This window comes from Ambystoma mexicanum, chromosome 1p, assembly GCF_040938575.1.
Source record: "Ambystoma mexicanum isolate Mex_15411 chromosome 1p, UKY_AmexF1_1, whole genome shotgun sequence".
NCBI classification, from domain to species: domain Eukaryota; kingdom Metazoa; phylum Chordata; class Amphibia; order Caudata; family Ambystomatidae; genus Ambystoma; species Ambystoma mexicanum.
In genome coordinates, this window is record NC_090921.1 from 1,202,912,070 (window position 1) to 1,202,934,649 (window position 22,580).

General features: G+C 45.0%; 1 protein-coding gene across 6 annotated transcripts in view; it reads right to left on the reverse strand.

Annotated features, from left to right (window-relative positions):
- The window catches only part of LOC138451751 (putative methyltransferase DDB_G0268948), a 336,692-nt gene that overhangs the window by 234,088 nt on the left and 80,024 nt on the right, over positions 1-22,580 (reverse strand). For all 6 annotated transcript variants that reach the window (XM_069604928.1, XM_069604930.1, XM_069604927.1 and 3 more), the window contains one exon: positions 5,171-5,300. In XM_069604928.1, coding sequence (XP_069461029.1) covers positions 5,171-5,281 — 111 coding nt within the window. In that variant the 5' untranslated portion in view covers positions 5,282-5,300. The remainder of the gene's footprint in view (positions 1-5,170; positions 5,301-22,580) is intronic.

Below are 22,580 nucleotides of genomic sequence, written 5' to 3' on the forward strand. Positions count from 1 at the left end.
GCAAGCAGTAGCACAGGGCTTGTGCTCAGACGACCAACAGAAGCAGACGTGTTTCCAGGAGCTCCAAGCAAGGCGAGCAGCACAAGGGGGCCACACTGCAGCCAACCTTCCACCAGGCCACTTGCACATGCAAGCTGTAGCACCACTGATGGGGAGCTTGGACAGATATTGTTGTAGAAGCACACAGTACAGCTAAGATGCGTTGGGGGACAAATGGCAAGTTGCTTTACAAGTTGTCAGGGGCACACGCAGGGGCCGTCGCACATATCCTCCGGTCCCCCCCTGCTCCATAGAAGCTGAGTTATTAGCACAGTAGCGTTCCTAGCCAGATACTTATACAGCGCACAGGGACACCCAGAGAGGCACAGACTTGTGTGCAGTGCATATCATTTGCATGTGTTAATTGCCACTTGCACTGCATATTGTAATCCACGGCTGCCAGAACACGACTTGTACTGAAGTCGCACCTCACTATACGCGTCTAGCAGCTCACCCGGGACCATTCTATCATGTGTGATTCTTGAGGCATTGGTCTTCCATTACCGCGCACCCACGTGCGCCGGCCTTACTGCATTGACAGTGTATGAACCATCACAGGGGCAAGCTAACGTATATGTACATAGCACCAACCAAGAGTGTTTGTTTGTGTAGAAGTCACTCACTTTGGGGCATGAATGGTGTTGTGTGTGTTGCAAACACACACAGATTAGTGACTCACGCTCTCTTTGCAGCATGGAACGGATCCTGTTCCCAGACATGAGCGTGCACAGGCAGGAGGTCAGCACTCACCCCAGAGATAAGTCTCTCTTTGTCTTGCATTTGACTCATTTAGTACAATGTGCATGTAGAATATGGTTTCTCTGAATATGTGTTATTGTCAATAGTTTTATTTTGTATTTTGCCTACTTGCCCTTGCCAATCCAACTCCCCTCTCCTGCCCCTCTTTCCGGTTATCCTGAATACCAATGCCTGTCCAACCAACGGATCCCTGACCCTCTTTCCCCCCTGGGGTCTCGGAGGCCCGTTTCAGTTTTACCTTGCAGGCACCCAGACCACAGAGGGGGTGGTTGGTTCGTGCCACTCCTGCGCCAGGAGACCGGAGCTGTGCCACTACCCATCAGTTATTGCATCCTCATTGTATGTTGTTTCCAGAAAGGGTACCCATCCTGTTGAACCATTGTTCAACTGTGCTACCTAGGTAGTTGTATCATTCTGCTTGTACATGTGCCTGGTCTTATTTTTCCACTTCAAGTAATCTACTGGAGACTCTTCCAGGGTTTTATGGTGCCTAGAGCCTTTTACCATTGTTTTGGGGGTTGGGTCCTTTGAGATCTCTGCGATTTGGTATTTTTACCAGTCAAGGAGGCCTCTGAGGGGGCTGCACCCTATTTACACGGAAGGTGGAACATGAAGACCAAGAGGTAGTGGGATCCTGTAGCCAGGCAAACTAAAAGGGAGAAGGCTACATATCCCTGATGCAGTTGTTTAGAAGGTCATGGTGATGTGTAAATGAGGAAGGGCCTTTTGTTGTTGGATAGTAAACCTGCCCTACAGTGTTTGGGCACTCTCTGAAAATGTCATTGTGGGGTTCTATGTACGTGACGTGTTGTGCTGGTCAATGGCTGTTCCTGTGTTGTATTTACTTTTCAGGTGTCAGGAGATTGTTGTGCTTTGACATGCTGGGGTGTACACATGGGCAGTGTTCACATGTGACGAGTACAGGACACTGAGGGTCACTTGATTTCACATGCATATATTGAGTGCATGTCCCTACTGACACACACAGTTGCACAATGCTCCACCACACTTACAACCACCCTTCCATGCCCACAGGTGCACACATATTGTCTTCTCGGGCACGCTGTGTCCCTGCAGCGCATGATCAATTACCATTTGGGGATCCTGTACATGTGTCAATAGGTTATTTTTTTCTTTGTCCTTTTCATGTGATGCTCAAGGTGTATACCCAACACAATGGATGCTCACTGTGCTGTGTGCTGAGCAGTGTGTAGCAGGACAGACAGCACACGGGTTGGGGTGTAGCGATTTTGCCTTGCCTAATGTGCATGTGAACAGGCATTCAGTGCTGCGTTGGAGCTACCACTGGTGGAAGGCATTTGTGTCTGACTTGGTATGTGTGGGAGGTTGTTGGTCAGTCATTTCATCTGATGCCGTGTCAGGCATCATTGTCTCGGGCCACTTTCCATTTCTCACATGTCACTCCGTATCTTGTTGGTCATGTGTTTGGCTTTTGCATGCCACGTCATGGTGTGGCAGACAAGCATGATATGGTTTGGGAGGGTTTGGGTGACATACGAGGGATTGTCATGGCCTGTTTTGCGGGGGAGGGGGGTGATACACACCTTGCATGTGTTCCTTTTGATCACATGGTATTGGTTATGTTTAAGTAGCTAGGGATGCACACAATGTAGCACTTCCATGGAAACATCCTCAGGGTGGTAAGGTTGTGACAGTTGACTGTCTTTGTCATCATCGGTGTGACCTGGTATGTGCCAGGCCTGTGTGCACTCCGCAGGGTGGGAGTTTAGGTGAAAAATGTGGCCACAAGCTGGGTCCGGCCTGCCTCGCCACTTGCCCTTTCCCCTCCCATGGGCAGCACCTGTGCGTGTGGTTGGGGATGTGGGGGGCACCACCATGTCCACCGGTACGCCCTGCCGTGTTGCAACATTGTGCAGGACACATGCTGCCACAATGATCATGCACATTACTGGGGGTGCATATAGTAGCTGGCCGCCAGAGCGGTCAAGGGAGCGGAAGCGTGACTTGAGCACTCCGAATGGGCGCTCCACTGTGCCCCTGGTTGCAATATGGGCAGGGTTGCATCTTACCTGGGGGGGGTGTGGTGGGGTTCCGGATTGGCGCCATCATGTGATTGCTCAGAGGGTAGGCACTGTCCCCTGGGGAGGTGATAATGGTTGTGATTAGTTGGGTTTGTGTATTTGTCTGTGTGTGACATGCATGCATGCATGTGCACAGGTATTTGTGCTCACCTAGGAGCCATGTGTCACCATGCTTCCCAGCTTCCAGGGACTGGCTCAGGGCAGACATTCTGTGTATGAAACGGTCATGGGTTGAGTCAGGGTAGTTTGCATAGACAGAGGTGATGATTCCCTTTGCATCGCATACAACCTGCACGTTGATGGAATGCCAGTGCTTGCGGTTTCGATAGATGTGCTCAGTGGCCCTAGGTGCACGTAGGGCCACAATCTATGCGGACTGAGGGACACGCAATCATGATTGCCAACAGCTGGTGTAGGCAGCGTGACTGCGTGGGCTGTGAGACCCCCCCCCCACTATGGCAGTTGTCCGCTGAAATTACCCAGTGGCCAAAAAATGCAGGAGCTTGAGCACCTTCTACAAGGGGCTCAATGCTTCGGAGCACAGGGTGGTTGATTTAAGTTCATCTTCCCACTCCTTGACCAGCTCTAGGATGATATGAGGTGGGAACCTATACCTGCCATAGACCTGGTCGTCGGGCATCCCAAAAAGGCTGGTCCGGGGCAAAAAAATGCAGGGCCTGGCTATTTTCCTCCTCCTGCGGTGTCCCACGATCAGTGCTGTGACAAATGAGGCTTTCATCGTAGCTGTGTATACGTCTTTGTTGTTGCGCGCACTTTTATACTGTGCGCGGGGAAACGTCCGCCTGCCTTCTTGTGGCGGACGTGTTGACGCCTGGCAGCATGCGCGGGTTTCCTGTATTCGATTCCATGAATACGTGTTCGCGTGCGTGTGGGCGTTCCGTGTATTTCCGTGCAGTACTTCCCCAGTTATGCCTTCTTTTTCATGCGTTGTACCCCATTCAGCGTGTTACACCCCGCGTCCCACCCACTTTTTGGTGTGTGTACCGATGTTATGCACTGTGCGCGTCGCGCACAGCGTTCGGGATGTTGCTGTGATGTGTGTGCCCGTGCACGCCACGCTCGGATTTGGCGCACATCCCGCTTGAAATCACACGCAGGCCCTTCCATGAATCGCACGTGTGAGCTTGCTTTTTCACGCTTGCACCGGATTGCGCCTAGATTTTCGGTGCACATTTGTTCCATTAAACAGCCCCTAAAACACAGCAGATAGAAATTGAATAATGAAAATTAGCTTCTATGCACAGCATGTCAGCACTTTAGGACTGTCGGCAGAGAGACACTAGTGGAGCTGAGACACCTAGTGGCATTACACAGATTAAAGTCATCGGACGTGGAGATGGATCCCGATGTCATAAGGACAATCAATGGTCAATGCAAGGATGGCAACGGCTAGCAACTCAAAGGGAGTGATTTTTTTATGTCTTGTTGGAGCACGTTTTGTTCTCGGCCACAGAGCGCTAATCATGATACATACAAGAGAGGGACTGTTGTGTGAGTCAGCTGCTCGTTCATGTTTAACCAGAGGACTTGAAACCGTTCTCATATTTTAGGGAATTTACAGGTAATTACTAGTTATGTAGGATTCATATAGGTAATCATGATAACGTGACAGAGCAATTTGAGATGGTTATGACATGTGCTTTTGCCGTCAAGTCACCATAATTATTTATATTTTCCCTACATAACTAGTAATTACTTGTGACCCAACGTTATGAGCAACTTCTCTTTTGTATGAATAAAACAAAACAAATAGACATAGTAAAAATACGTCTATCCACATTGGAAAGAAGATATTTTATTATATTTGTTACCTTTGTCTGTGGTGTCTGTCTCTATTTGAGTGGCGCTGTCTGGCACCTGGAAGCCTACTAGAGTGACATCATTGGCGTTAATCCTGAAAAGGCCTGCAGTCTGCCAAGTCACAAGAATACATGTAGTTTCCCTGATAAGGCTCTTGATTGTTTTCCTTGTATACTGCATATGAAACAACGAGTGTGCACCTTGTGTTGTGGAGGCAAAGGAACTGGGGGTTGTGAGAATCGATTCTAAAGAAAGAAAGTCTGATTCGGGCTTAAACATTTAAAAAAAAAAAAAAAAATCAAAGCATCTGTTGGCCTCAATCTAGATACAACTGCTGAACTTGAAAGTACTACTTATTGGTGCAAGCGTTTCAGTTGCAACCAATTTATTTAAATGTTGAACTCAACAAGTTGGATGCTTGTTTGGTGCACATCATAAACGTTATGCATTGTCCCGGATCCATGAAAGAGAGTGTGCTCTTTCCTCACCTTTTCTTCCAGATAGGACAGAACCAAGCTTTGCATCTCTGGAGGCAGGGAGAAGCGATATTTCTGGTAAATAGAAGCATGTTCCTCTTCTTCAAATAGACGGGTTTCCATTTTGGAGGCTTCTCTGCACCTGGAATGTGAAAGGGGAATATTGATTTTATCCATCTCCACTGTTGAGAAACATCGAAAGAGGTATGTGAGGAAATTACTACTGTATGCCCTAAAACGCTGTACCGCTCCGCACCACCTCACTAGCCTGCAAGTGTCTTCTCACCTTTACCACTTCCTTCAACCATGAAATGGTCTGAACTGGTAAACGGTGCTTGGTTTTATTCAGAGAGTTCAAGGTCTTATGGACAAGAGGTGCTTTCAATCATCTCTGCTAAACAATCTGTGAGGAGCCCTGTGTTTTCTTAAGTACGTTCTTCAATTGGGCTGCAATAATTCCAGGGGTAAGTTCACAACAGCCACTAAGTATTGTGCATGGACACTGCAAGACTGCTTAAACAAACCACGCAGAAGACATGTTCAATTTGGCAAGAGTCTTGCTGGAACTCTACCAAGATATTTTGTTTAATATTGTGAATTTTCTTAATATACAATATGAATTAAACTGATGCAATTAAGCTCCTTATAGAGTTCACTAACATCACGGTATTGCATGGAAGCAAATCAATGATTTCCTCATTCACTCAATACAGAAATTATTTAACATTTACCGCAGATTTACTTCTATGAAACAAAAAAAAACAAAATTTAAATGGGCCAAATTTCAATGAGTACACAAAAAAAGAATGTGTGATCCCTGATTTCAGTTTTAAATGTATTCTAAGTGCTCAACGCGCATTAGTCTTCAGTATATGTCATCACTTCTCCCCTACCCATGGGGCCAGGGAGGTGAGGCCGCTACCCAATAGTCCTCCTGGGGGTGGTACACAGTGGGAGGATCTCATGGGATTCCCATCTCGTGGTTCATCTGGGGATAAGGACGAACATCTAGATTATCACACCCCCACACACTCTGGCCTCTCTTTCTGCTGCTAACCTCTTTTTAGACAGCAAATCCATGTATTGTTGCCAGGCAGAAGTCCTTAGTGATCTTGAAAGCACTAAGGCGAAGAACAGCTAAAGTTGCCCCTGCAGAGTTAGAAACATGGCTCCCGCAAAAGACATGGACTTTTACCATGGGCCAGGACCAGGCTGCCAAAATTGTATAAAAGCCAACATCAGACTCACATTATTGTGCAGCCAGAACCTGGAGTAGCAGCAGGCATTGAAGCTGTCAGGTGTGAGAGCAGTTGCGCAGCGAAGACCGGAGAACAGAGAACACTGACGGGAAGCAAAAGGCAGCTCTCCAGAACCCAAGCACGGTGGATCCAGCAACATACAGGCGAGGCAGTGGTACGAACACTGTGAGGAGGACCACGCAGTTCCACACTAGTACTGATACTGCAAGGAGCCAAACCACACAGAGCAGACAACCACAGCAGCCCGAAGCAGACAACCGGAGAAGCAAGAGGAAGACTAGCACCAGTCCCAGGAAGTGCCGCCTCTGTGTGCAATGGTGCCTGAAGTAACATGAGGTACAAGTGGGCTGGCAGGTACACAGGTAGCGCAGGAGGGTCTCAAGAGCACACTGCAAGGGTCGCTGGGCCGAGAAGAAGGGTCTGGGACCCTGAAAATCGGAGAATAGAGTACATAGAAAATCTTCTGCATTGGGGTGGTCAAGCAAATACTAATGACCACCGGGAAGGGTCGGAAGGACCAAGGAAAGCCGCAGAACGAATCATCTTCCTCGTGGTAGTCCTTGGTAGGACAATGAACCAAGGGTGCCGGGTAAAAGAAGAGAACTGGGGTCGTGGACTCCAACGAGAATTTGCATTACGAGTCAGCTTCCTCATGGCAGTCCTAGGCAGGAAAGTGCAACATGGTTGTATTTGTATGGAGCATAGCTATTAAAGCTACTAGCGATTTGGGATAGTCATGTTCCCTTAGCTTCATCAGCAATAATGAGCCATCGACTGAGTCGAATGCGGCTCTAAAGTCCACGAAGGCCAGATATAACGATCGCTTTTGAGACAATTGCTGTTCTTGAATCATCGAGATTGTGAATATGTTGGGGATAGTACCTAGACCCTTTACAAAGCCAGGCTGAAAACAATCCAACATATTGCTTCTTTCCGCCCAACTCTTCAGTTCATTCAGTATCAACCTGCAATACATTTTTCCAGGAGCATCCAGTAATGAAATAGGGCGATAACTGACCGGCAATTGCCTATCACCCTTCTTATAGATCGGTACAGTTATCGCCTGGGTCCATGTCTGTGGCAATTTCTGTTCGTTGTTGATCGCAGTGAATATTTGACACAGAATGGTTGCCCATAGCTCTGGATGTTGTTGCATGGCAAAATTTGATATTCCATCGGGTCCAACTGCCTTTGATTTACTAGCAGTTTTTATAAGATGTAATATATCTTCTTCATTGAAAGCTGGATTGAATATATCTGTTGTGATTGGCTCTGTAGCAGTACCATTTGAGGTAGCAGCATAGAGATTATTAAAATGTGCCACCCACGAATGCGGTTCAACAGCAGAACTCTAAACTAAACTGCTGTCGTCCCATTGCCCGATCATCACAACCCACATTTTAGATATGTTTTTATTAGCCATGATCCCAAACATATTGACTCCATCCCGATGGTACAGCTCCATTCTATATCTTTTAACCCAATTAGTGTAGATGTTACGTAATTTTTTACTTACAGCGGCTCTAAGAGGGGGAGGAAGCCTCATAAGTTTTCTTAATTCAGCGCGGTGCATAGATTTCTTCAATCGCATAGTATTATCAAAAAGGTTTGTATAGCATTGTTATAAACAATGCCAACACTTCCGAAATTGCCATCTTCACGCGCATTTGATTCACTCAATAATTCCCTGAAATGTATGAGTGCATCCTCCCGTCCATCAGAGCCGACTGCCACTTACATTTGCCACTAAACACCCTTTTCTGTGTTGCTTTACAATAGGACTGAAGGTCGCTTGTACAGCCCATTCCATTGCCAGCATGTTGTGATGACTGGCATCAGAAGCAATCACCTTAAATTCCTGTACCACTGGCCACAAGGCCTGATTCACGTATATATAATCAATAATGGAGGACAATTTGCCTTTATGCCAAGTTGGGCGAGGAGGGATGTCTGAGGAGAAAGCCCCATTAAGCCGAATAAACCGTCTTTAATGTATTAGACTATTCCAACGTGTTATTCTCTGATTCTTCGAACCACTAATCCCATCCATACATTTCAGATTTAAATCACCAGCCAGTGTAAGAAATTTGATCTGGTGATGTTCCGCCACTAAGTCTAGTAAAGAGTTTATGTCTCTGAAAAAGCATTCATCACTGAGGGCAACAGGATTCCAGTAAATATTTAAAATAGCATGGCCAACAGTTTGCGACACAATTTTGACTAACATCATGAATTTATTCGGAGTCGCCCATAATGTGGAAGTTGTACCCTGCTGTCTTTTAACAGCAACTAAGAGCCCTGACATAGGTCTTCCTACAAGTGTCTTAATAGCTGAGTTCATATGTACTTCATATCCTTCCCAAATCGGCCTCACAGAAAGCCATGTCTCTTGCAAGACGACCACATCATAATTATTTAAATGTTGTTGATTGTTATTTAACAAATGTAAGTGGCCTCTCGAGTTCCTACTAACCAAAGACAGGGCACAATTTGAGGGTTCTGGATCTAGTTATCTCTGCTGAACACTCCCATGGCAGCAGCAAGACTTGTTTGAGACTGTCAATTTGTTAACATTCCGAGGCATTTCATTATTTAATTCAATGTTCTTTTGGCGTGTTGCAGTCTCTTGCCTGATCAATTGATCAGTACTTAGGACAAACCCCAGTTGAAATAAGGAATCCTTAGCCTTCCATATTAAGTTCTGTACAACCCTTGAGTGCATCCAAATTTTTACTGCATTTAAATTGTCATTATTGACAAATTCTACTAGTGTCAGATCTGATGACACAATATCTTCCAATTGCTGCACATCAGAAAAAATTGCCATCACCGCCCTGCGGTTCAAATCATATTGTATACACGCACTGGCCTACAAGCTAGAACCAAAGCAAATGGGGCAGGGGCAGGTTTATGTTTAACTGATGGTGTTTTTTTTTTAAATTTCACTTCAAGAGCTTTCAGCATTGCCCGGTTTCAAATGAGAGCAGTTATCTGCTTTGAGATTTCCCAAGGCACTCTCAATTAAACGCATAACAGCTCCAGATAGATCGCTTAATGTATGCGAGTCCTCCACTATTGTGTTCCTGAATTCATCCTGGGGATTTTTCTTTTGACCCAATAAAGCAGGTTTTAATTCAGGCATATGCAACACTTCACTTATTTTTGGCACCCTTTGTATATAGGCATCCTCAGCCACAGTTTTCTGACTGATCATATTCTCTTTTGGCGCACTACTAATTACAGATGATTGCAATGCTGAAGAGCCGGCTGACTTCACGGTCTCAATGGATGTCTGTGTTCTACCGGACAGGTATGTGTCTACAGCCCGCCTTATTGTAACGCTCACCTGACTCCCACGGAGGCGCTGGCCTGGTTCGCGCTGCTGTGACCTCTTCTAAGGTGATGCGCAGGGTTCGGAAGACGGACTGGACCGGGCCCCCAAATCTGGCTTGTCTGGCTCGCAGAAGTATCCTTCTGTAGGCGAAAATAGGGGATTAACTGTCTGCGGGGTAATGCAATCAGCCTCCCACTTTCCCCTCTCACCCTCCTCGAAACCCTTCTGTGATTCCTCGTAGTGTCTCACCTTAGGGTCTGGAAGGACGAGCTCTCCATCCTGCTTCTGATGCAGGGGCGCGTTGGTATCCAGTTACTTCACTGGATTTTCGGATTGGTGAGAACCAAACTTGCTTGGCTTCCAGGTAAGTTTTTTGATAAGAGGTTCCCCTTGTGTCCATGCATTAATGTACTAATGCTAGTGTCTTTTTCCCCATAGAGGCCGGGGTACGGAATGCCAGGGAACAGGCACCGACCCGAGATGAGAGGTGAAATCCTTGTAGAAATCAGGTAAGTCTTTAATGAGCGTTTTTTGGTAATGTCTTTTCATTCGCTCATTAACGCTTATGTCTCTTTTTCCCCTTAGGGGCCGGGGTCCGGAAATGCCAGGATGCGGCGCGGCCCGAAATGAAGAGGGAATGAATCAACAGGTAAGTCTTAACATGGAGATTTAGCTTTCCTTATTCCCTTCTCTCTCTCACCTTTTGTTCTGGTCTTTTTCTCCCTAGGCGCTGGGGCGGGACTGCGAATCCGGATGATCGCTGCTGAACATGGAGGCGCCCAGTAAAGGTGAGTGGAATGCGGCGCTGCAGCGACCGACGCGATGAGCTTTTAAATAAAAGTCTTCCTTTTCAGGATTGTCGGTGAGATGTCTCCGGGATGCGGATTTAGCAGGTAAGGACTTTTCCTTCTTCTGTTCTCTTCTTCTCTTCCTTTGCAGGTGATCCAGGATGCTGGCAGGCGTGGCAGAAGTCAGGATGCAGGAGCAGACATGGTGAGCTTCCAGCTGCTAGATGCAGAACAACGCGAAGCACGTGCGGCTGTTCGGGTGGGGTTTAAATAGCCTTGGAAGAAGTTCCAGGTATGTAACCTTCCTCGACCACGCCCGGATGGTAAATTAGTCCCACAGGTAAAGTAGTTCCTTTCAGGCCTCAAGGAGGCAGGGATCCTGCAGCATGGTCTGCATCAGGTAAGTGCACCCAAGCACATCCATAATGAGCCTGGCGCCAGGACTGATGTCTTTTATGAGCCTGGCACCATAGGCGCCAGGACACTGTCCAAAGGGCCCCTATATGGGGTTGCTGGGTCCTTCTTTGGGGACTGGATGTCCGCTTTCGGGGACGCAGGGCTTGAACCGGCTCCCCGGGAGCGGGCATCATGACACTTATTGCTTCTTTACTCAGGCTGTTATCTAGGGTATGGTTTGAGCCTTTGCTTACAACTTTTCCATTTGACACACATTCAGTATCTGCACCATCACTACTCACGCTAGGTGTTTCATCTGACTGTGTGACTATGGAAAGTAGATCATCTAATGGGGCGTAATTTAACGCATTTTTGGCTTGGAAATTCAAAGACCCTATTCTCTTTTTTACTAGCCTTTGCTTCTCATATTTACCTTTAATTGCCTTATAGGCCATCACATTATTTTTGTTAGTATTTTTTCTTTTGGGCAAAGTAAGCGATTTTAAAAATCGTTTCGTTGCCGCACATCCCGAGTGCTTTGTACTTGCTATGTTTTTCGATAGCTCACCAGTGTTACTTTTCGCTAATTTTTTTTTGTTCAATTTTTCAGTGTTTGTCCTACCCTTTAGTTGTTGGTTATTATCTCTACCTAACGACTTTCCCATGTTGCAACAATGCGCAGAGGCAGTTGAACACATAGGATAGTAATTTTTCTGTGAATCCGCACTTATAGCCACATGAGATTCCTTATTCAAATCTTGCAGTTGTACTGTGCAGTTTGAAAAGGGATCCTAAATTATTGAATCAATGCAGGGCAAAGTCATCCTCCTCTTATTTGGCTCTAATTGACTGGGCATGATTACATCACCCACTTTATATTTTATATTTTGGTCAGTCTGACAGGAAACTGTACACATATTGAAATTTGATTGCTTATCAGTTGCATTCGATTGTTGAACTTCAGCCCTTATCATATCACAAACCGCTAACACCTGGCTTAATGCTACTTCATGGGCCGTCATTCTTTTCTCCACTGTTTTATATAAATTCCCCAATGTTTGTAGGGCCAAATTCATTGCATGCATGGCAACATCTATCGAAGTGTCTATGCGTTGTGTGCATGCCAATGTCTTTATACCATGTGTGTCAATTTGTGTTCTATCGCTTTCTTGGCCTGTCATAGGGGACGCAGTTTGCATTGTAGATTGCGATGCTTCTGTGAACATTATAGGCGATTGAGACAGATTCTCAGACAACATTTGCTTAGAAAACACAGAATCATTAAGGTCAAGATCAATCACTGCAACATCCTTCGCTGTTAGATCTAGATTAGTACACTCTATGGTCTGGGTGGAAATAGATACAAAATCACACATTGCAGAGTCCGTAATTGAATCATCACATTTTATGGCTTTAAAAGGTTGCACCAAATTCGAGCTTTCTTTAGAAAGAACCAAGTCACTCAACAACACTTGAGTGGGGGACTGAGCCGGCATGCAAACCAGATTTTCAGATTAGGGCATTGCTTGATCCTTGGCCAGCCTGGTTTTAGCTCTATGCGCCGAGAGGGACCCACTGCAGAACATCCGTATGTCCATGCTATGAGAACCCCCCTCGGCTCCTTTGCTTCTTACCGGAGTACTGCCCGTTGATAAGTGAGTTTTCCGACCCCTATCCAGCCGATCGCTTAATATGGCGGGCATGCCTGCTTTCAACGAGATGCTTCGCATGGCCCCAAGCTTATCAGACTACTAGGGCGCGCGGCTTAGAACAGAGGACTTCTTTACCACGCCTATGCCGGGACTATCACACGAGTCGAAGAAACCAGGAAGTGCAACCCAGCCTCCGCGCCGAGGCGAAGAGGCAAAGAGGCACTTCCTAGCACTTTGCTCGGTGCATGCGGTGTCAATTATGAAGGCAAGTAGGCGTGGTTTAACTGTAGAAAGGCAAAAACAGACCGCTGTAATTGTATATTTATACTTCGCAGGTTACAGTCAAGGACGCTTGTAAAGTCTTCCAATTGTACGCTCAAGGCAAAGTTTGTACAGGATCTCCAGCAACAAAGCAGCAGCGATGGGAGGCAAAGAGGCACTTCCTGGCACTTCACTCAGTGTGCGCGCGCTGGTGCGCACGTGGCGTCAATTATGAAGGCAACGCCCGCAAGTAGGCGTGGTTTAACGTGAGTCCGCACATAAAGTCTTCCAATTGTACGCTCAGTTGTACGCTCAAGGCAAAGTTTGTGCAGGATCTCCAGCAATTGAGCAGCGGCGAGGGGAGGCAAAGAGGCACTTCCTGGCACTTCGCTCGGTGCGCCGGGGTATAAAAGCCTGCAGCAGGGGGGAGGAGGAGAATGAAGCTGAGGCAGGAGCTGGAAGGTCGGCAGTAGCAGGAACAGAAGAAGCAGAGCACTTAGCCAGCAGTTCACTAGGAAGTGTGACCTCAACAGGGATGCAGGAGTAGAGGGGAGGCAGATTTCCCCTGCAGACTGAGTTGGACCTATGCTCACAGACCCTAAATAGGATGTGGCAGTACCAAAAGGGGGAAAGTCACTAGCAGTCTTTCCAGGTGCGCTTCATCGCTGTGAATGCAGAGCAGACGTTGCAGTTATTCCCAACGCCTGTGTGCATAGGCAAGCCGAGGGAAATGGGAGAGTAGGAGGCTCTCCCTTAACGAGGCTGGATTGGAGACACCCATGCAGCAGAGGGCTGTGGATCCCAAGAGTACCCACAGAAGTACCAGGAGAGGAAACTCAGGAGTGGCTCATACAGTGGAGCGTTAGGGGGGGTGCCCCTACCACTACATCCATGAGTGGCAGGCAATACTTTGACTCACTCATGCATATGGCTTTCATGTAAGCTGCAGTGTGTGCTGTGAGGAGTGCTCTTCTGAGCCATCCCCACTGCAAATGCTCACTGAGTTTGGCTGGGCAGTAATTGCTCCCAAGTCGGCCTCAGTTTGACCCCACCCCCAGACTTTTTAGGGAAACGATAGTGGGCGGGGTCAAGATGTCTAAAGCTCAGGGAGAGCCGAGGTGGGATCGGGCTCTCTGGTCCCGCCTGGAACATCCCCCTCCAGTCGTGATGTCAGCAGGAGAAGCCAACCTCTCCCCACCTCTTGGAGGACTGACTTGGATGGAAAAGTTCCAGAAGGCCAAAGACAGGAAAACCTGGTGTAAAGTGCAGAGCCGGAGGTATTACAAGAGACGAGAAATGTGCTAGTAAGCAGTCTTTTGCCTTGGCCTTTTCCCGTTTCTCCCCAAAACTTTGCCCCTATATTGAGCCACACTACACATGCAGGGCACTTCATTCATATTAAGTAAAACATCCCCCCAATACACACGACTTTAGACGACGGAGTCGGCCTCGTGGTATCCGGGGCAAATCCAAATGTCATCTGGCAGCTTCTTCCGACCCTTTCTCCCATCTGCTGCTGCTTCCAGGAAATTGTAATACCAGTGGTTTACCTAGTTTAAATTAGTTTCCTAACCGCATTCTTAATTGTGTGAGAGAGAATTCTTTACAAAAGACGTATCTCGCAATTAGCATTTAAAGCTTTTAGACAACTGAAGCATGCCCGTAATGGTATCCATGTGGTTGGAGAGCGAGGCCAGTGAAGGACCTCAGCCACTCTTCCCAAGCCAGAACATGCGCAAGCTTGAACAAGGTATAACAGGTTTTTTGGGCTTAGCCTGGTGATCTGGAAGGTCCAGTTGCATACAATATGTTGGATTCCATTCACGGACCAGAGAAACATGTACCTTAATAATGACCCTCTTGCACAATGCATAATGTTAGAAAATAAAATGATGCTCGAAAAATAAAAAAAAGTTCACATCCCAAATGTGAAATGAGTCAGTTTCCATTAGCGGGCACAACACGTCGGTAAGGAAATTTAACAAATGTGCACAACATAATTGTCACGCTACAGAGTGATACTGTGGAGGCCCATCTGCTGAATCAATTGTAACACTTAAAACATCTTTTGTTATCATATATCTTATTGTACTCGCTACCCGAGTACTGAGGTCCACAAAAGACATATATACCCACATGACTCATTCACTGGAACACGCACTTCCTAGAAGTATGTACAGGTGCCAGGAGAAGCAAACACTGCATGTAATCCAAGTCAAAAGCACCGTTGTCAAGTAGATTACAAGCCAAGCTGTCAGCACACCTATCGGCAGAGCTGTTTGCAACTATGTCCATAGACATAGTATGTTGCCCGTTGCCAAGTGCATAAAGCCAACAACATCCAAACGTGGGATGGTGTGAAGCCTGGCAGTCTGTACTGTCATTTTGACACTGGACACATTGCTATCCAAGTAACACACAAAGTAAACCTCCACAAACGGCTGCCAATATAGCGGTGTTAAGGCAAATCATTGCAAATTCCCCGAGTACTACGCACAGAATACAAAAGGAGTCCTTCATTAAAGGCCAGCATTGTATTTATTCCCATCACCCTGCAAGCTGCTGTGCATATGAAAGTAAATTTTTCAGTCGAAATAAGTGCCAAAAGCATAAGATTGAATGGTAGTTCTGAGCACCTAGATATCAACCGCAGGCATGCAAGCTGCTGTTTTACCATTATGGCGCTGTGCCTATTGACTCAGCCCTCCCTCAACTTGAAAAAAATTCAAAATAAAATGTGTCACACGCTGAGCTCAGCAGCAATAACTCAACTGTCTGAGCTACTTTAACAGCTTTGTGACATATTGATATTTTAGCTGAAATCAAGGTAATGATCCCCTTTCCTTGCTTAGTTTATTTTGCAGGCAAATGGTGCAATATTTTTTTGCAAATACATTGCAGAAGTAAAAGGTAAGGTTTGGCAGGAGCATTTTCATTTTAGTATGACCTTCAGGTAGAGGTGCTTACAAACAAATAATGCACGTGATTTTTTTAATTTTACCTGAATAATACCGTTGGTAACCTGCTAATAAGTTGAAATATAGTTGGTTTTTCAGAGATATTTTTTGCAGTAAAATGTGCCCTTTTCACCCTTGATTTGCGTGATAGAAATAGAAATAATTTACTGTGAGATCCCACCAGCCACGTGGGGGTGATGAGGGACGGGTTCGGATTTGTTCTGGCTACTCACCAACCCCCATAAACATTTGTTTCTCAGAAGATTAATCATGAATACCTAGAAAATAATCTGAGAGGAGTGTTTGCTTCCATGTTGATAGTAAATTATAAAAGGATCACACTTTTGAAAACTAAAAAGTGGTTTTAACATAGTGCCGACTTCAAGCCTAAAAATCGATTTGACCGGATTCTTGTATAGAGATTCCAGTAGCCTCGTGTATTAACTGTCTCTCCCCTGGTCAGAACCTGTATTCGAATCAAATCCCTGCGTCCCCACTGTTTAAAGTCTGAAACACCTAAAATATTTAACCAATTGAAGGCTACTGTTACATTTTTCCCAGATGCGAGTTTTAGTGAGACTTATTTTGCCATATTGGATCTGTGAAAATCCATCCCAAAGTCCAGCCTGCATGATTCAAAAAATATCTTGGTACGATAAACTCTGAGCCAATATTTACACCCCACCACTTCTAAAGTTCACCAGCCGCCACTGAAAAAACGAGAAGCTCCGTACTCCCGAACAGCATAATTGCCTTGCCGGTAATTGTAATCATCTTTAATCATTTTTGCGCTTTCATCTAAGTGAAGAAAGGCTGACTGTAGAAGTAGGAAGATGCCTGTATGAAGGAGAAGGCAACACATGCTTAATTCAAACGCTTGAGTGTAATGAAAACCTCTTTCCCCAGCATTAGCATTACATTGTTGCAGAGCAGTCGCTTGTCTCAAATTAACAGAGAATGCTGCTGGTAGACCAATAAATATAAATCTGACTTTCCCAAAGTGTTGCAAGCAACGTTTGAGAGGCCCACTTTTGAGACAATGTTTCCCGATACCTTGGAGGTTGTGTGCGGACCGCAAGGTGAGAACGTGTCTCTCTTTGATGTGGCAGTTCGTGAGAGAAACTATATTGTGTGTACTTTATTTTGCTTCTGTTAGAAAAGATGTTTCTTGCAACACATTAAAGGCTAAAGCAGTTGTAGCTGAAGCCAGAAAAAGTATTATCCAAGCATATAGAGCAAACTCTATAAAAGTAAATCCTTCTCTTTTAAGAATTATACACCAGTATTCTGAAGTTGTTAAAGACATTGTTATACAAGATTCCTTTAAAATGAATCAGACAAGAACAATCAAAGCTGGAAGAGTGGCACAACAGCTTTGGGGTGACCAATTGAAGAGGGGTGTATACGAAGCTGGGGAAGGGAGCTGGGTACAGAAGTTATTTTAAATCTGCATGGTCAGGACTATCTGAAGAAAGTGGTCTAAAAGCTGATGCCAGATTTCTTGGTAGCTGCAAGAAAGGCAACGAGACGGCCCTTTCTGATGGTATAGAAAGTAGAGTGGCTAGCCAGCCTGTTAAGGTCAAAGAAGTCTTGTTGAGTTGCTGATCTTATGAAGTTGCAGTTGTAGCAGCCAAAAGATTTAATTTCAGAAGTTGTAGTAGCAGTGCTGTGGTCGTCCCTATTATGGTTAGAAATATAAGAGTGACAGGGGAAGCCGAAGCAAACTGTGGGGCAAGGCAGTTTGTCCTCACAGTTTTATAGTAAAACTAAGTTGCTGAGGAGAGAGAAATCCTTCAAGCATCCTGACAAACTGTGTAAATACAATACTGCAGAAGTGCAAAGCAAAGATGTTGTTACCAAAGTGGAAGTAGGTACATTTGGTTTTAACTTAGTTCATCTTTCCTGGAAGGGAAGTCTTCCAGGAAATCCCATTGGTTTTATAATTTTCTTTGTGGAACTGTAAAAGAAGAATCTTTTCATCAAACAAAGAAGAGACTTTTGCCAGTGGATTTAATTTGTGTGAATTTTGTTTCTTTGGACCCTTTCAAGACTTTGGTGAAGACTTTTTGTTCCATGGAAGAAATGGATTTTGGTAAATTCTTGAGGGAGACGATCTGCCCAGGATCACTAGAAGTCATCCAAGATATTGGGTGTTTGGTAACTTATTATTTATGTTGTTTCATGTTCATTTGAATGTTTCTGTTTAGTGCAAGGATTTGTTATGTGAATGCTAGCAGGTTTTCCCATAGATATGAGACTAGTTAGGGAGTTCCTGGGTACAGTAGGTTTAATTAGAGTATATTTTATAATTGTGTGCACATTAAAATAGTTACCTCTGAGAAATCTAAAGCTAGTGGCGAGTCTCACTTTACTGACCCCTCACAAATGTTAACCTTCAAAAACTATCTCAGCCTGTGATGGGCTACAGGCATAACCACACAAATACTGCTTTAAGAGGATAATTAATGACATGCACTGGCAAAGCCAAAAGGTCTGGCTTTTCATTATGCATCCAGTGTGCATATTCAAATAATTTGTGAACATTACACATTTTATTTATGACAAGTTTCTAAAATGATCATTGTAATACAATAAGTAATGTGTCACTGAACATCTTTAATTTTTAAATACAAAAGAAGAGGAAAATAGAATCACCTACCATTCACATTGCACTGTAGCCTTTGCCACGGGCAAAACTAATTGCCAATAGCAGTATGTGGTCAAATATGGTAAATTATATTTTGAGAAATACACAATATTCTGAACATTTAACTTCAGCTTGGTCAGTAAATTTGATTTTAATTCGAGGCAGATCTGTTACCATTTTACTTTACAGTAGCAACATGACCAAGCAGAGTAAACTATTAAAACCATAAACTTTCTAAATTACTCATTAATCAACAAAACTAAGGAACGTCTGTCAGAATGTCCAAAATCCTAATCGGACCCTCACACACTAAACTTAATATAACGTGAAGTGGGGATATCTTTTAGCTGAAAACCTGCAGCTTCTTTCCAAAGTTCCAAGCACAAAGTTCTTAAGTGTAAAAGAAATCAATTAAGTTCCACAGAAAAGTGTCTCTTCCCTTCCCCTGGATTTCTCTGGCTTTTCAATGTCACATCAATATACTGCACAATCTCAAGGGGCACGACTCTTCCCCAGAGTTCCCTCCAGTTTACACAGTTTACCAACTCAAGGTTATACCATTCCACAATTTGAAAGAGTATGAACCTTCCCTTCAAGGTTTTCACAGTCCACAATTCACAGGCTCAAGGGCTAGGTCTCTGGCCCTAAGCTCTCATAGCTTTTGCACAATGCAATAATTTCACAGTTCCACAAGCTCAAATAATGTGTCTCTCTCCTTGAGCTTTCTAAGCTTGTCCATAGTTAATCTATTACATATATAGGGGGCTTGTTTCCCCCTTTCTACAGTTCAACAATCTTGACTGTGTGTGGGTTCCCGAATCGATGTATGCCTGGTTTACTTTCCTGCCAGTGCTTTCTTCTCTCTTTACTTATCTGCGGGTCCCAGGCTCACTGTATGCCTAGTTTATGCTCCTGACAGGATTTACTTATTTTATTTAATATTTTGGTGCAAGTCCCGGACTTACACTCACCAGCAATCACCTTCTGTTTCATACAGTTCCAAGATCATTTAATTATACTTTTCATGTATTCGGTTATAGATCCCTTTTCAACAATCATTTCTCTTTGCCCACTTGTCCCGGTATCTCAGCTCGCTTTGCGCTTGTTTGGGTTTACCAGGTTCATCAATGGTATGTGGCATCTGACATGAAGCGCCCCAGAGTCCCAACTTCTATTCCTGGGCTTACTGGTCTCCGTCGGCGGCTTCAGCATCCATCACGTCTCTGTCCTCAATGCTGCTTGCTCGTTGGTTGGGAGAGCATCCAGTTGGGTCTCCCGCTTTGCCTCCTTCTGCATTTGACAGCTTCTGTCGTCAGTGGCACAAGCTTGGCGATCCGTTCACTGCCCCACTTCCCTGGACGGCACTTCCAGCATCTTCTCCGCTCCGCACTGCAGCCTGCTCTCCTTCAGTGTTCCGTCCAATACCGGGAGAAGCAAGTCTCTCCTCTCCAGGTGTCCTGTATTGAAACGTCTTGGCACCTGTTAACTTTTTCCAAAAGCTAGAACGCAGCATTTGCTTTCCGCTTCTAGTAACTTCATCACTCCAGTCCTCTTCCTCATCTCAGTGTTAAGCAAAAGGGGAATGTAAATATGGTAGGTGATTAGTCACGATTGGAGGTTCTACACCTACACTACAATATGCCATACATAAATGGGGGGTGGGGAGGCAAGTGGGTGTTACCAGAGGTAAAAGAAATAGGGAAGTGTCCGTTTTGATCTAGCAGGTTTACTCTGCCTCCCATAGGGTTGTCTCCCTTCATGTGGTCCTCCCACAGATAGTCGCCCCCAGGGTCAGTGTCATGTAGTTTCTACTTTTCCCTGGCCACATAGGGAAGCTTCCCTCCAGGTAAGCAGGGACGACATTGCTACATTCGTCAGAACATCTACCCACACAGTTTGCATGTAAACATTCACAAAGCTTCAATTACAAAACATCCATACACAACTTTTGTGTGCACGGCTCTGCAATGCTATACTGACTACACATCCATACTCACTAGTACTTTACATCACATCCAATACCTCTGGTGGACACACCTTTGGAAGTTTGCACATGGTAATGGCATTTTTTTTCACATCACTCTATGATGCCTCAACATACAAATCCCTCACTATTCTACAAATTACTTGCACAATCAGATGGGGTAACGTTCCAAATATGTGGCACACCTATTACCTGGCATCCATGCCATTATAACTATGTCTCTATATTAATCCCAAACATCCTAAATAGTAAAATGGAGTACACTAGCCCATCTAGAAATGTTCAGTTTACAACCTAGTGCTCAGACAACAGAACTACTGACATCAATGAGCCCTTCTGGATGGCACTACCTCAGAGACTGCAATGTCATGAGCTTCCCAGCAGTCCACTTCAGAGGCATTACTTTTTCCTCAATAGCCTCACTGTGTGGTGACAGCCTACTCCAGCTTCTCTCTAAGGCGCCAACTATATCCTTCAAAGCGCTAACCCGCACGGGCCCTACGAGTTCTGACTTTCCTCAGACCTTACTTTGGCAGCACTGTATGTCCAGCGTACCTTCTCTCCCGTAAGGTGGCAGGTGGTCTTTACTTTTCTGTGTTTATTGGTCTTCAAATCCACCAACCCCGACCGGAGAGCGCCTGGGTCTACCTCCTGGCCCCTCCTTGGACCATCTTGTCAGCAGTGTTATATTTAACGTTCTCTCATGCCCATAAGTACTTTAATCAGTTACCTACATTCAGTAAGTCCAGTTAATATCCAGTTAATATAAGAGTAGAACCCATCTGTACCCTCCACCCAGGTTTCATCTTCCAAATGTCTGCAGTGTAACCCCTGTGGCAGGTATTCTACAACCTGTGTTGAATCAAGTTTGTATTTCCCCCAGCTCACACATATAACTGTAAGGGTACATTAGTAAGACTCTGACATGGAGGGGTCATGGTGTTTGCTACAACCTTTTCTTCAATGATAAAAAGGAAAAGAAAACCCTATCTCACCCTAGCTCTAAGAGGGGTTTTCCGTGCCTCAACTGAAATATCTAGTGTCAGAATGTCCAAAGAAAAAGTTCCAATGTACAGTGTCAAAATCCTAACTCTGTCCCTTACACACAAAGCTAATACAATCAAAGGAGAGGTCTTCTTGGACAAAAGGCAGTTCTCGTCTTGTTAATATGTTCCCAATGTAACTTCAGCCACTCCTTGGTGAAGCGTCTCACTTCCCCCAACCTTCCTCCAGCTTACAAGTTAGTTCCTTGGGGTCCCAGACCAAGGTTGGCAGCCTTGGCTTCCTCTCGCCAGGAACTGCTGTGGGATGTATTGACCCACTCCGCTCAGCTATGTAGAATCTCTTGCCAGTTATGGGGAAAGAAACAGCAACAATGGCGGCAAAGCCCTTGTGCGCGCCAAAAACCTACAAAAACCTCCCAAAACCGTGTGCTTCAGCACACAAAAAGAGGGATGCGCAACCTGCCACCCATGGTGCATGTGCAGGGGAAATAGAGCACACCCTGCAGAAATGTGCCAGTGGGTTCCATGACCAGCAAACAGAGTGCAGAGAGAAAAGCAGCACTTTGCAAATAAAACCCAAAAATATGCCTACAAACGACATTTGCTTTGTTGCCAAAAACTCCAAAATTCCTATAACACAACACTTTTCAACATTCACAATCTTACCTGGTGCTAAAATCCATGCATCAAATGAAACATTGTGAAACATACAAAGTCTGAAAAGTGACAGCCTCTATGCCAAAATCTGGGTGCAGTACCCGGGGCTGCCTGACAGCTATCGGAGGAGGACTGAGAAAGCCTAAATGACATAAACCTCAAAGGTCTGCTGAACAACAAACAAACAGGATTATTGCCAAAAAGGAATACAGATTTTAGTTGTGTTTTTGATTCCACAGATTTTAAGGCCAAGAAAGAAATGTATTTGTATGTGATGCAACAGATGTGGTTTTTGCTAAGTTTAAAAGTTAATTAGCTGAAGCTGCAAAGAACTGGAAAAGCAGGTTTTGGTGATGCCTTGGACTGCAGGGAGACAAAAAGAGGCGGAACCAAGCAACCATCTGTTGCTAAACATAACCAAAGAACACATTTTAAAAGACTTATAACTTGCTATTCAAAATGGTGAAAAATATAAAAATGACA